Source organism: Myotis davidii, unplaced genomic scaffold (assembly GCF_000327345.1).
Source record: "Myotis davidii unplaced genomic scaffold, ASM32734v1 scaffold562, whole genome shotgun sequence".
NCBI classification, from domain to species: Eukaryota; Metazoa; Chordata; class Mammalia; order Chiroptera; family Vespertilionidae; genus Myotis; species Myotis davidii.
The window spans coordinates 1,839,344-1,852,756 of NW_006293953.1; the positions used below are offsets into that span (position 1 = coordinate 1,839,344).

The 13,413-nt window shown below is 49.0% G+C and overlaps 1 protein-coding gene across 3 annotated transcripts in view; it reads left to right on the plus strand.

Moving 5' to 3' along the window:
* The first annotated feature begins 3,618 nt into the window (after nt 1–3,618).
* HM13 (histocompatibility (minor) 13) overlaps nt 3,619–13,413 on the plus strand; it is a 28,200-nt gene continuing 18,405 nt past the window's right edge. For 2 of the 3 annotated variants that reach the window (XR_435879.2, XM_006767853.2), the window contains exons 1-2: nt 3,619–3,750; nt 8,729–8,811. Coding sequence is in view for 2 of the 3 variants with exons in the window: in XM_006767853.2 (XP_006767916.1) it covers nt 3,664–3,750; nt 8,729–8,811 (170 nt within the window). In the remaining variant the exon portion in view is untranslated. The remainder of the gene's footprint in view (nt 3,751–8,728; nt 8,812–13,413) is intronic. The other variant, XM_006767854.2, reaches the window with a different exon arrangement.

Sequence of the window (13,413 nt, forward strand, 5' to 3'; positions counted from 1 at the left end):
AGGAGAGGGAGGGAAGATCACCCTGCCTCTCAGTGCCAGTGTTGCTCACACACACACACACACACACACACACACACACACACACCCCGCCGCCACCTCCCAGCAAGGCTGCCAGAGAGTGACTCCCACAGAGCTGCCTCTGGGGGCTCCAGAGGGAGGCTTCTTCCTTCCAGCCCTGCGCCTGGGCCCTCAGCCATGCCTATGTGGGCGTTGGATGAAGGGGGCCTCCCTGATCATCGCAGCTCCTCGTGTTCACAACACTTTACAGTTTGCCAGGCTCTTACACATCCCATATCTCGTTTGGTTTAAGCCCCTTGCCCCTTTTAGAGGTGATTGGTCTCTGTCACCCAGCAAGCCATTAAGAGAGCAATGAATACCTTGGCTATACTTCATGTGCATCATTTTGCAACATGCATGAATTACAATTAGGAAGAATTCCCAGAGTGGAATTGCTTGGTCAAAGGGTATGTGCATTTGTGCTTTGGGCAGCTATTGGCCAATGTGCTCTCTGCGAGAAGACCTGTCAGCGGTGTGGGTCAGCCCGTCTTCCCTGTAGTCTCACCAGCTCAGTGTATTATCAAACGTGGATTTTGCCATTCTGATGATGAAAAAATGGAATCTCAGTGTACTGTAATTTGAGCTTCTCTTATTAAAAGTGAAGATGGCCTCGCCAGTTTAGCTCAGTGGATAGTGTGTCAGCCTGTGGACTGAAGGGTCCCAGGTTAGATTCCGGTCAAGGGCACATACCTAGGTTGCAGGCTCCTCCCCAACCAGTCAATGTGTTTCTCTCACATTGATGTTTCTCTCTGTCTTTCCCTCTCTCTTCCACTCTCTCTTTAAAAATCAATGGAAAAATATCCTCAGGTGAGGATTTAAAAAAAGGAAAAGAAAAAAGTAAAGGTGAACATTTTTCCTGTGATTGAGAGCCATTTGTAGTTCCTCATCTGTGGGTCCTCTCTTTGTCTCTTGAGCGTGTGTAGGTTATGATTTGGCAAGCCTGCCAAGTGGCCCTCCCCCAGCGGTTAGGGCTCAGTTTGTACGCAAATGAGTGACATGTAAGCATCCCGGTTCACCACCCCACCATCTCCCTAGTGATCACTTCATGGGCTTCCGGCTCTGTGCCCCTATCTCCTTCGCCTTATGCAACCTTCCATCGTGATGCGTGAGGGCCTCCCTGGGCCAAATCAACCTCTCCAGGCAGCTTCCCCCTTAGCTTGTTTTGTCCTGTTGGTTTTTAAGAGGCAGCTGTGAGCCAAAATATTAATGAGACTGCAGCTGAACATGATCCCTTCTCTTAGGGGCGCTGGTGCCTTGTTCACAGGATGGATGTGATGGTGGAACCTCAGGCACCCTGATGAGTCTGTGGCTCTTGTGGAGAGAACTTCTCTTTGGCATGAGCAGAAGCCTAATCTGGTGTTGCTAGGACTTTCAGTAGCTTCACTATAAAATAGAATTAGGCATAAAGTGCAGGGAGAGTTGCCTTGTGAAGCAGGCTTATCCCGGTGGGGGAATCTGGAAACGCTTCCTGGCAGTGACACTCGCTGGGTCCTGGAAGACTGAGGGTTTTGCCTAGCAGAGGGCCTCAGCCTGTGGACTGAAGGGTCCCAGGTTAGATTCCGGTCAAGGGCACATACCTAGGTTGCAGGCTCCTCCCCAACCAGTCAATGTGTTTCTCTCACATTGATGTTTCTCTCTGTCTTTCCCTCTCTCTTCCACTCTCTCTTTAAAAATCAATGGAAAAATATCCTCAGGTGAGGATTTAAAAAAAGGAAAAGAAAAAAGTAAAGGTGAACATTTTTCCTGTGATTGAGAGCCATTTGTAGTTCCTCATCTGTGGGTCCTCTCTTTGTCTCTTGAGCGTGTGTAGGTTATGATTTGGCAAGCCTGCCAAGTGGCCCTCCCCCAGCGGTTAGGGCTCAGTTTGTACGCAAATGAGTGACATGTAAGCATCCCGGTTCACCACCCCACCATCTCCCTAGTGATCACTTCATGGGCTTCCGGCTCTGTGCCCCTATCTCCTTCGCCTTATGCAACCTTCCATCGTGATGCGTGAGGGCCTCCCTGGGCCAAATCAACCTCTCCAGGCAGCTTCCCCCTTAGCTTGTTTTGTCCTGTTGGTTTTTAAGAGGCAGCTGTGAGCCAAAATATTAATGAGACTGCAGCTGAACATGATCCCTTCTCTTAGGGGCGCTGGTGCCTTGTTCACAGGATGGATGTGATGGTGGAACCTCAGGCACCCTGATGAGTCTGTGGCTCTTGTGGAGAGAACTTCTCTTTGGCATGAGCAGAAGCCTAATCTGGTGTTGCTAGGACTTTCAGTAGCTTCACTATAAAATAGAATTAGGCATAAAGTGCAGGGAGAGTTGCCTTGTGAAGCAGGCTTATCCCGGTGGGGGAATCTGGAAACGCTTCCTGGCAGTGACACTCGCTGGGTCCTGGAAGACTGAGGGTTTTGCCTAGCAGAGGGCCTGGAGAGCATCATGATTCCGAATGCATCTCACTTTGCATGTTTAATATTCTACTATTGATAAGTTTCACTAGAGAGCCTTTTGGTATGAATTCTATACAGCTGTTTAATTCCTGTGTTGCACTATTACTCTATTTCCAGTTTTTCCATATTTATAACACTGAAATTATTTTTATTGCATTCAGTTCTTTTTCGTGTAAACATTTATCCTCTGTCAGCTCTTTACCCAGATCACATTCCTGCCAACTACGGCATCTGCCATTGTAAATTTAGTTGCGGCTTTCACTCTTAGCAGATTTGGTTTTCCCAAATTTCTTAAGTTTTAAGTGTTGTCAAGATTGGCTTCTCATCCCGGCCAGTTTGGCTCAGTGCATAGAGCATCAGCTCGAGGACTGAAGGGCCCTGGGTTCGATTCGGTCAAGGGCATGTAACTCGGTTGCAGGCTCCTTCCCCACTCAGAGCTCAAGCAGGAAGCAACCAATCTATGTCTCTCTCACATCGATGTTTCTCTCTGGCTCTCCCCTTCCCTTCCGTTCTCTCTAAGAATAATCAATGGGAAAATATCCTCCAGTGCGGGTTATCTCACACACACACACACACACACACAAGATGCTTCTCACTATTGGTGCCTTCCCATGTGTGGGTCCAGCCATTGTCAGTGTTGTGGGTTGTTGGTTTATTTCCACTCAGTATTCACTACCTACTGGATAAGAGATGGATCATATTTACCTCTTAGCTGATCCCTAAGAAAACTGGAAATCGTTCTCATGAGTTCTAGGACAACTCTGCTGTCACCAGCTCCAAAGTGTTTGTTTTTTGTTCTTCCTGTTCAGTTATTACAGACCTAGTGACGCCTCTGCCGTGGATCTTCTCCCAGATAAGCCACCTGTGCACGGGGTCCTCCCTGGGCTTTCCCTGTCAGGGTCCAGATTTCCTCAATGGCAACGGAGTGGGATCAGAGCATCTTGCCCCAGAGTGGCTGGGCTGCTCCCCTGGCAGAGGGAACAGCATTAACAAAGCCTGGAGTTAAGAAGACATGGGCTCCTGCAGCACCTGAGTGAACCGGGGCAGAGCCAGGGAAGGAGGTTAATGAGCTTCTGGGGCATCAGATCCTCACCAGTGTCCAGCCCTAGGAGGCCAGAACCACACCCCTGCTCAGTGGGTCCCTCTGCTCTCTCCCCTAGAACGCCTCGGACATGCCCGAGACCATCACCAGCCGGGACGCCGCCCGCTTCCCCATCATCGCCAGCTGCACGCTCTTGGGGCTCTACCTCTTTTTCAAAGTAAGTCTTTGCCACCTGTGGTGTCATTTGGTTTCAGTAACTTTATTTTCTTTTGTTTTACTTTTTCCATCCCAGGAGACATGCATGTTCATGTATAGAAAATAAAGAGCAGGAAAAAAAATCCTTAAAATTCACCCCTAGGGCCACTTCCCAGAGATGCAGCCACTGTTGGTGTTTGGGACAGTATCCCACCAATCTTGCCTTCTTTTCTGCGTGGACCTTTTGGGGTTTTTTGCATGATACCCATCTGGTCTCATGGTACTATTTATGTTGGGCTGGGGTATAGGTTGTGTCTCAGACATACCTCTACCATACTAATTGCTTTTTTTTTTTTTTTTAATTTATCGAGGTTTATTTTCCTAATAAAAGTTACACAGGCTCAGTGTTGAAAACCTGGAAAACACAGAAAAGTAAAAAGGGAAAAACAGCAGTCATCCAAACCCCCTCTTCCAGAGACAGTCACAGAGTCCCCTCGGAGGTGTGTCCTTCCGCTGTTTCTCCCGTGCATGGTTTTGCCGTGAATGTGACCACGTGGTGTCTTCGGTTTCGTAGCTGCTTTTTTCACTTCCCATTAATAACATCATAAGCATTTTCTCATGTTACTGCAAACTCTCCTAAAACTATAATACGATGTATCTTATTTTCTAATTATAAAAGAAATATAAAAAGGAAACTTAAAGTAAAGGAGGGGAAGATATCAAGAGAAACACACAGATGCAATCCCCTTTGACACATTGGCCTGTCTCCTTTCAGGCTTCTGATAAGCGTATTTTTTAATAGCACATCACACACAAGCACTTTTTTCCTGATCAGTGAAAATTCCTCAAGGACAACCTTTAATTTACAATTTCAAAATACCATGTCTGTGGTTAAAAACCTTTTTCAATCTAAGAGAAGGTGTAAATGAGCCATAATCCTCTCCTCAATATAGTTTCTTATGAATCTTTACATAAAAGATTGTATAGATCTACATTTATGTTAAAATTTAAAAACAAATACGTTTCAAACATAATATGATTTTTATCATGGAGATATTTTTGTATCAAGACAATTGAACCTACCCCATTCTTTGTAACAGCGGCTTGTGGTTCCGTTTTATGGGTGTGTCCTGAGGGGCGCTGAGTGCTGGGCGTCACTGCAGTGCTGCCGGGACACCTTCGGCACATATCTTGGCACGTGCACGTATTGACAAGTGTATCTGCAGTAGGATTACCAGGTCCGATAGCATCTGTTTGTCATTTGGACAGATAGTGCCACCTCCACCCAAATAGATGGCACCCTTTTTACATTCCCTCCAACAGCCCAAGTGTGCTGCTTCCCTGTGTCCTCGCCTGCATTGGGTAGCAGCCAGAGTCTTTGTTTTTACCAGTAAAATGGAATTGCTAATGCCTGTTTCCTGGTCCATTGCTCCCGCATTGTTGGATCAGAACTACTCTTTTCTTTTTTAAAAAATATATTTTATTGATTTTTTAACAGACAGGAAGGGAGAGAGACAGAGAGTCAGAAACACCGATGAGAAAGAAACATCGATCTGCTGCCTCCTGCACATCTCCCACTGGGGATGTGCTCGCAACCAAGGCACACGCCCCTGACCGGAATCGAACCCGGGACCTCTCAGTCCGCAGGCCGACGCTCTATCCACTGAGCCAAACCGGTTTTGGCCAGAACTACTCTTTTTAATGGTTTTAGAATATCCCCCCAAGCCTATCCACCATGGTTGATTGTATCATCCCCCTCGCTTTAAACGTAAAAAATCATTTGGGTGTTTACTCTTACCAATAAATAAGAGTGAGTCAAGTAGCAATAGGTATTCATCCATTTTTGTATTTCTTTGTTTTTTCGTTTTTTCCTGGGCCTCAGGTGAAGCATTTACCAAGTGCTTTGGTTCATAGTGCAACAGCATCAATCCATGCCAGGTCCCCCTCCTTGTTCCCCCCCTGCCAGAGGTACCAGCTCTAATGGTTTGATTTGTGTCCTTAGATGTGTGTCTCCTTGTAAAAAATATGGTGTTGGTGCATCAGTGTGTATTGATGAGGGTCTGTCTAGTTTCCATAAATAGAGTTATGCAATACGTCTCCCTCTGTTTCCTTTTGCTTTCTCCCGTACTTTTGAGATCTCTCTGGGGCTCTGTGTACATTTAGCCCATTGCCTCTGACTTCGCTTTTAGCAGGTATTTCTCAAGTCTCTGTGTGGTAAGTGCCAGGAACACACATCCAGGCCCTTGCCTCCAGACCTTCTAACATTTTTAGTACTTAGGATTCCTTCCTTAGGCCAGATTCCCCAGGAAGGGACTTCTGGCAGCGGGGGTATGCACATTTCTATTTAAGGCACTGGGTGTCGTTGCTCATTGCTCGGCCTGTCCTCCTCTCCTGGCAGGTAAGCCCCAGCCTGCCTTGTGCCAGAGGACACAGTACACCTCTTCCTCATGTCTCAAGGTCCACGTCAACATTTCTGAAAGGCGGCTGCCTGGACACACAGCCACCAGCCTGCTCCCGAGCTCCAGACTGACAGCTGGTTGGCTGGTCTCTTTAACAGTGACTGTCTTGCTGCCCCTTTCCTCCTCTCCTGCGTGGGGCACTGGAGTTTATAACATTTCTCAAATCATACTATTTACTTGATCCCATCTCATCCAAAACTGATTGCCCTGAGACAGCTCACGAAAATTAAACTTTCTGGCACAAAGAAAGCAAGACCTGGTGCACAATTCCTAGTCCACACAGTCAAGCCAACCGGAAGCTCAGAGGTGCAGCCAGAGAGAAATTTCCCCAAGGGCCTCCACTGACAGAACATATTTCAATGTGAGAGGTACACCACACCGTCAAGTAAAGCACAATCCATGTGTCTGTGTTCATAGGTCTTTTTCTCATAGCGTTCACAGTATAGGGCACTGATTTGCCCATCCATCCACTCATTCTGTAAACATTGATTGAGCGCCTGCTACACACCAGGCCCTGTGCTAGGTGCTGGGGACACCAGCGTGAGAAAAACCTTCAACCCATCCCTGCCCTCAAGGAGTTTCTTATCACGAGGTGGAGACAGACACTCATTAAGTGATCACATAGGTAAATGGGAGGTTAGTCCTGGGAACAGCTGTGAAGGCAAGGTCTGTAGCACCAGGGAAGCCCAGAACCATCCTGCCCAGACCCTCCATATTAGACAGCAGCACCTCCATACACATCGCCACTGAGCCAAAACCCCCGGGAGCCATCTTGCTCCCTGCTTCTCAGCCTCATAGCCAGCCCCTCGGCACATCCTGCATCTGCAATTCCAGAACACATCTACATCTGACCACTGCTCACTTCCCTCCATCCCAGCCCAGGGCACCATCCTCCCTCCGCGGGATTATGCAGTGCCCTGCTCACTGGGCTCTGCTTCCACTTTTATGCTATAGACTGTCTCCCCCACAGCAGCAGAGGGATCCTCCCAGGCCCTCACACCTAGCCCTCTAACTCCAGCCTGTCTCACCCAGATGAATCCACAGCCTTTTCACAGCCCTGCAGAGTCTATCTCCCTCCTGCCTCCCAGCCCTATCCCCTGACAATCTCCCCTTGCCCTCTCAGCTCCAGACTCAGGCCCTCACTAGTATTCCCTGCACACATAAGCATGCACCCACCTCAGGACCTTTCCACTCTTCCTTCCTTCTACCTCGAGTGCTCTTTCCCCAAATATCCTCACAGCTGTTCCCTTCATTAAAGGTTCTATCCCAAAAGAAGTGGGTGTCATCCTGTTAGGGGGGCTTTCCCTGGCCACCTGTCTAAATACCAGTTCTCCCCACTTCTTTCTTCACCTGATTGCCCTGCTAGCTTTTCTTCTTGGCTCCCAGCACCACCTGTTATAGTGCACATTGGTTTCTTTTGAGCTTCTTTCTCCTTCACTGGCACATGAACTCCATGAAGCAGGGACTTTTCTGCCTTATTCCTCGCTGAATCCCAGTGGTTAGCATGATGCCCTGCATGTAGTAGGCAGTAAACATGAGCTGAATTAATGAGGAATTTCCTCGCCATGTCAAGGAAAGCTGCTCCGAGCTGAGAGCAGAATGGTGAGTAGTGTTGGCCTAGGTGACGGGAGGAACGCATCCAGGCAGCACGTAGAGCAAGAGCGGGCGTGGTGTGGGCTGCAGCAGAGAAGTCTGCGGTGGTCACCATGAGGGCCTGAGGCCACGGTGAGGATGGAGGCCTTGAGCTGTGAAAGCAGAGGGAAGCTGCTGCTGAGAGCTGTAAGCAGTGAGCAACATGATCGGATGGGCAGGTTTAAGCAGGGAGGTTCCAGAGCAGCCCCACTTGGGAGAGCCCAGTGTCCCTGGGGCCCACATGACAGCCCATTATTGCCTCCCAGTTAGAGACCTTCCTAATAACAGATTCAGAAGACGATGCCGTGAATGGGGCAGAACAGAACATGACAGAGCCTTCCCAGAGTCTAGAATGAGCAGCATGTGACCGTTGGCTTCAGAGCACTGAGAGAAAACGCTTCTCGGTTTCACTAACAACATAAGACCAAGAAGCAGCTGTCAGGCTGGCTGCCATGACTCCAGCGTCACCATGGAGGAGTTGTGCGGGGTGTGATGCAGAGAGTGGGGCAGGGCGCAGGTGACTCGTTCGAGTGTCTCGGGGCCGTGGAGAAGGAAACTGGAGGGCACCTCCTTAGGCCCAGATGGCTTTCTTGGGACTCTGAACCTCAGATTCCCTCCCCCACGATTCCTCTGCAGGACTCTAGACACACCCTAATGTTGCCTGTCTCCAGGTAATGGGGCCACCAAGTTCAAACCCACGGGCTCCGTTGGAGGTGCATCTGGTGGTCCTCTCTTTTCCCCCCAGGGCCACAGAAGCTAAAAGGTCCCCCACGCTGTCAGATTCTCCCTGACACTGCGCCTCAACTCCAGAGGGGTGTCACCAGCCTTCAGAAGAGCAGTGCGGACTCCAGCTTCCTGCCAGGCGCCGGCAACCCTGACTTTCTGTTTCTCTTTGTATTTCCGCCTCAGATATTCTCCCAGGAGTACATCAACCTCTTGCTGTCCATGTATTTCTTCGTGCTTGGAATCCTGGCCCTGTCCCACACCATCAGGTCAGAAGGCATCTCTGCAGTCTTTGGAGCGTCTTTTTCAGGAGCCAGTATAGGCTCCTGGATGAGAACTTGACCTTTGGCATCATTCAGAGCCAGGTTTGAATCCTGGCTGAGAGACCCAAGGGAATCTTTCCCCGTGTGACCCTGTGGGAGACCTAGGACAAGAATCGTAACCTCTCTGGGCCACAGTTTCCTTACAAGGAGTGATAAGAATGTCCCCGGTTGCTGGGAAAGTAGTGTTTGTGAGCAGTAATGTCATTTTACTTGTCACAGTACTGAGCCGAGTAATAGCAGTGTCCCTGCCAGCTGTCAGAGCCCCTATGCCAAGCACTATGCAAGGCGCCTCACATGTGATCTTATTTCATGAGAGAGGGCGGTGTAGTGAGAAGGTAGGAGTGCGGCTCTGGAATTTGACTACCTGACTTTGAATCCAGACTCTGCCACTTAATATCCCTGTGACTTTAGGCAAGTTACTTAATCTCCCTGCCCTGAATGTGAAGGAAAATACTAGTACCCTTCTTCATGGGTCGTGTGGAAAGCTTTTATCACTGGATCTGTTACTGAGCACTTACTGTGCTCAATAACCGCTAACCTGCCAGAAAACCTTATAAGGTTAGCTTTTGCTTTTAATCCTGTGTTAATTTGGAAACTAAAGCTCAAAGAGGTTAACAAATTTGCTAAGATCACACAGCTGATAAACAGTAGAGGCAAGATTCAAAGCCAGGTCTGTGTGGCCCCAGAGCCCATCCTCTTCCCACTGTCACTGCTCAGATTGCCGCATGCTGGTGTCAGTTCACTGGTGATGAAGGACCTGGACAGTGATCCGCGGGGGGCTGCTGAGGGCATTTTGGACAGGCCAGTTCTCTGTGCATTGCAAACATTGGGCAGTCCTCGCCCTCTTACCACAGGGGAGTGTGCCCCCCGCCCAACTATGAGAGCCTCCCCATCTGTTTCCATCTGGCCCCTGGAAGTGGTAGTGAACTCAGCTAGGAAGGTAGGAAACCTGGCAGAGGGAGGGAGGGAGAGGCCAGGAGCTGCAAGGTCTGTGCATGGTGAGGGGGGAGTCAGAATCTTCCCAGAGCAGTCGGAGAGAATCTAGAAAAAAAGAGAAGGATCTGCTCACAAGGACATTGAAAGCCAAGGTGAGTTTGGCCCCATTCCTCTAGGCACGTTGGCAGAACAGTGTTAGTCAAGAGTGTGAGCTCAGGAGGCAGATGGCCCAGCTCTGCAGGCTCCATATTTGTGTGAACTACTCCAGCTCTCTGAGCACCGGCGTTTTCACCTACAAGATGGAGATCCTCCAGGTACCTCCTGGTAGGGGCAGATCTAGCCCAGTGCCAAGCCCCACGAGTGAGCTGCTGGCCCATGATCACAGCTGGAACTTGAACTCTGGTCTTTTTTTCTTTTCTTTAATGTTTTCGTTGATTTTAAAGAGAGAGAAACACCAATGTAGGAAAAATCAGTTGCCTCCCACACACACCCCAACCAGGATGGAACCTGAAACCTGCGTAATGTGCCCGTACAGGGAATCGAGCCAGCGACCTTTCGGTGCACAGGACGATGCTCTTCCAACTGAGCCACACTGGCAGGGGCTTGAACTCTGGTCTTTTAACTGAGTTCAGTGTTTTCAACTCCACCAACCTTCACCCACAAAATCTTGTTTGGGCACCTTGGGAGGATTCTACTCCAGCCTCCATCCTACAGAATCAAAGGCACCTCTGTAATTTGACCCTAGCAAGATAGTGGCAAACCCAATTATTCTTCCTCAAAGACAGACCTCCCTTCCTGGTAGACCATGGGTGGGGTGGGACCCAGGAAGTCACTTCCAGACACTGGGCCCATCCGGATTAGCATCTTAGCCACTGCAAACCCCCTTCTAGTTCCAGTTCTCACCCGTCTTTGAATAGCTTGAAACCCCCGCCTCTCCCCCAGCCCACCCACCATCACAGAGTGAGAGAACACATAGTTTGAAAGCCACTGGCAGGCCACGTGTTGAGGCGTTGATTACTTCACTTTTAGTTCAGTAACCCTGCAAGAGAGCTCCATCCAGCTGCTCAAGCAGAATATTTTGAACCTGTAGCATTTTTACCCTTTTGAATAATAACTGAGGAAAATGGACCCAGATTTGTCCTGGATTATCTAAGAAGCAGATGTCCAACTACCTTTTTGTCCGTCTACCTTTTAACAAATTCATAGTTTTTACTGATAAAAATTATCAACAGAAAATAGAACCAACAGCAGCTAAAACTGCACATGGAAACATTTGTGAGTGACTACAAATTAGCAGAACCATTTTTCTTGCCCGGCCAGTGTTGCCCAGTGGTTGAACGTTGGCCCATGAACCAGGAGGTCAGGGTTGGATTCCTAGTCAGGGCATATGTCCAGGTTGCAGGCTCGATCTTCAGTGGGCAGTTTGCAAGAGGCAGCCTATCGATGTTTCTCTCTCATCAATGTTTCTATCTCTCTATCCCTCTCCTTTCATCTCTCCAAAATCAATCAATATATAAAGAAGAATCATTTTCATGATAAAATTTAGAGCACAAAGTTTGACCTGGGAAGATTAGAATTTATAAAAACAGTGAAGCCCTGGCCGGGTGGCTCAGTTGATTGAAGTATCAGCCCTGATGTGCCAGGGTTTCAGGTTTGATCCCTGATTGGGGCGCATTCAGGAGTCAACCAATGAATGCAAGGATGAGTGGAACAACACTTGATATTTTTCTCCTCTCTCTCAAATTAATTTTTTTTTAATTTTTTAAAGACGTGTGTTTTTTTTATTTCAGAGAGAGGAACTGAGAGAGGGAGAGAGATAGAAACATCAGTGATTAGAGAGAATCATCGATCAGCTGCCTTGTGCACACCCCTACTGGGGGTCGAATCTGACACCTGGATATGTGCACTGACCAAAAATTGAACCATGACCTCCTGGTTCGTGGGTCGACGACACTCAACCACAGAGCAACACCGGCCAGGCAAAAAAAAAAATTTTAATAATACAATAACAGTGGATAGCCATGGGCAGAAGAGGTGTTCTCACCATATAGGGCCAAAGCTGTTCTCTGAAAAATGTAATATGGATGAGAAACTGGGGTGAATGAAAGGGGGAAGAGAGAGCTTAAAGGGGGGCCAGCCAGCCGAGCCTCGTCAGCCCCAAGGCTTGTGAGATTCCTTCCATCTCCACCACCATTTCCTGGCCCACCTCAGTCCTCGGAAGAAACCGCAGGTTAGGGTTTGGGGGAGGCAGGGCCTGTAGCCTGCCTTTTCCTGCACAATCACAGACTCGAGCCCGTGCCAAAATCCTGTCTGCCAAGGAAACTCGACTTTTTTTTTTTTTTATCACCTGTGAGCTCATTCCCCACCCAGCTCACCTTTAGAGGAAAAAAGGAGTCAGAAAGCCAAACTTCGCCACTCTAGGAAGAGGAGGCCATGTCACCAGTTTCTCTGTCCTGTGCCTTCCACCCCCGGGGGAGAGGGCAGCAGGATGTGGTTTCCCAACAGGAAGCAGCGACCTTTAGCTTTGATGTGAGCCATCAAGGACCAGAAAAAAATATCTGCCTCAGACAATAGTCTGCATTTGAAGGCCTTCAAGCAAGCATTTGCCAGCAGCCTCCTGGACTGTGAGGAGGACATTGTAGTGTTCCAAGTGAGGAAACTGTTGCACAGAGCAATTAAGTAACTTTCCCAAGATCACACAGCTAATAAGTGACAGAGCTGGGATTTGAACCCAGGAAGTCTGCCTCCAGAGTCCATGTTCTTAACTGCTCCTCTCTGCTGGTTGAGAAGGCAAGCATCAAGCTTCTAAGGAAGAGGCCAGACTGGAGTGAAGGGCTTGGTTCCTTGGGCCTTCTCTCTGCCTCCACACATACACTCTGGCTTTAGACTTTCCCAAAGGTGACTCAGCAAACTGAGCTGAATCATCCTCACCCATCCCAGCTTCCGCCTCCACCTCCTCAGAGCCCGCTGTGGAAGCCCACTCCCGACTCCATCCTTGGGCCTGCCACATCTCATCATGCCACAGCCTTGCAGACTGGGAGCGACTGGCTGTTTGACAAGTGGGGAAACTGAGCCCAGAGATCCTTAATGCCACATCTTTCTCCAAGCCCAGGGTTTTAGAGGGCTCCCTTTCCCCTGCCTTTACCACTGTGCCCTAGTTACCTCTTGGCCTGCCTCCATTTACCTGCCGTTGGGAACACTGTTCTGGATTTGCCCACCTCATTAGTCATGTCAGTCTATCTGGCATTGCCAAATGCTTTTGCGCTCAGAGTCTAGACAAGCTCCATGATGAGGGAAACTCACAGCTCTTACATTCCGACTGTAGGTGCACTGCTGGCCTAGCTTCTCCCTGCCTCTCTCCTGTCTTCACAGCACCTCCCACAGATGGTAGTGTCCCCACACACAGCTGGCGTGTGGCAGGTTAGGCTTCAGGGCTGAGCCACCCAAGCTTGTAGCCGCTCCAGGCTGCACACAGAAGCCCCATGTGCTAGCTAATCTTGCTCCGTAGGTAATCCAGAAAAGAAAGTGTCTGGCCGAAACCGGTTTGGCTCAGTGGATAGAGCGTCGGCCTGCGGACTGAAAGGTCCCAGGTTCGATTCCGGTCAAGGGCAT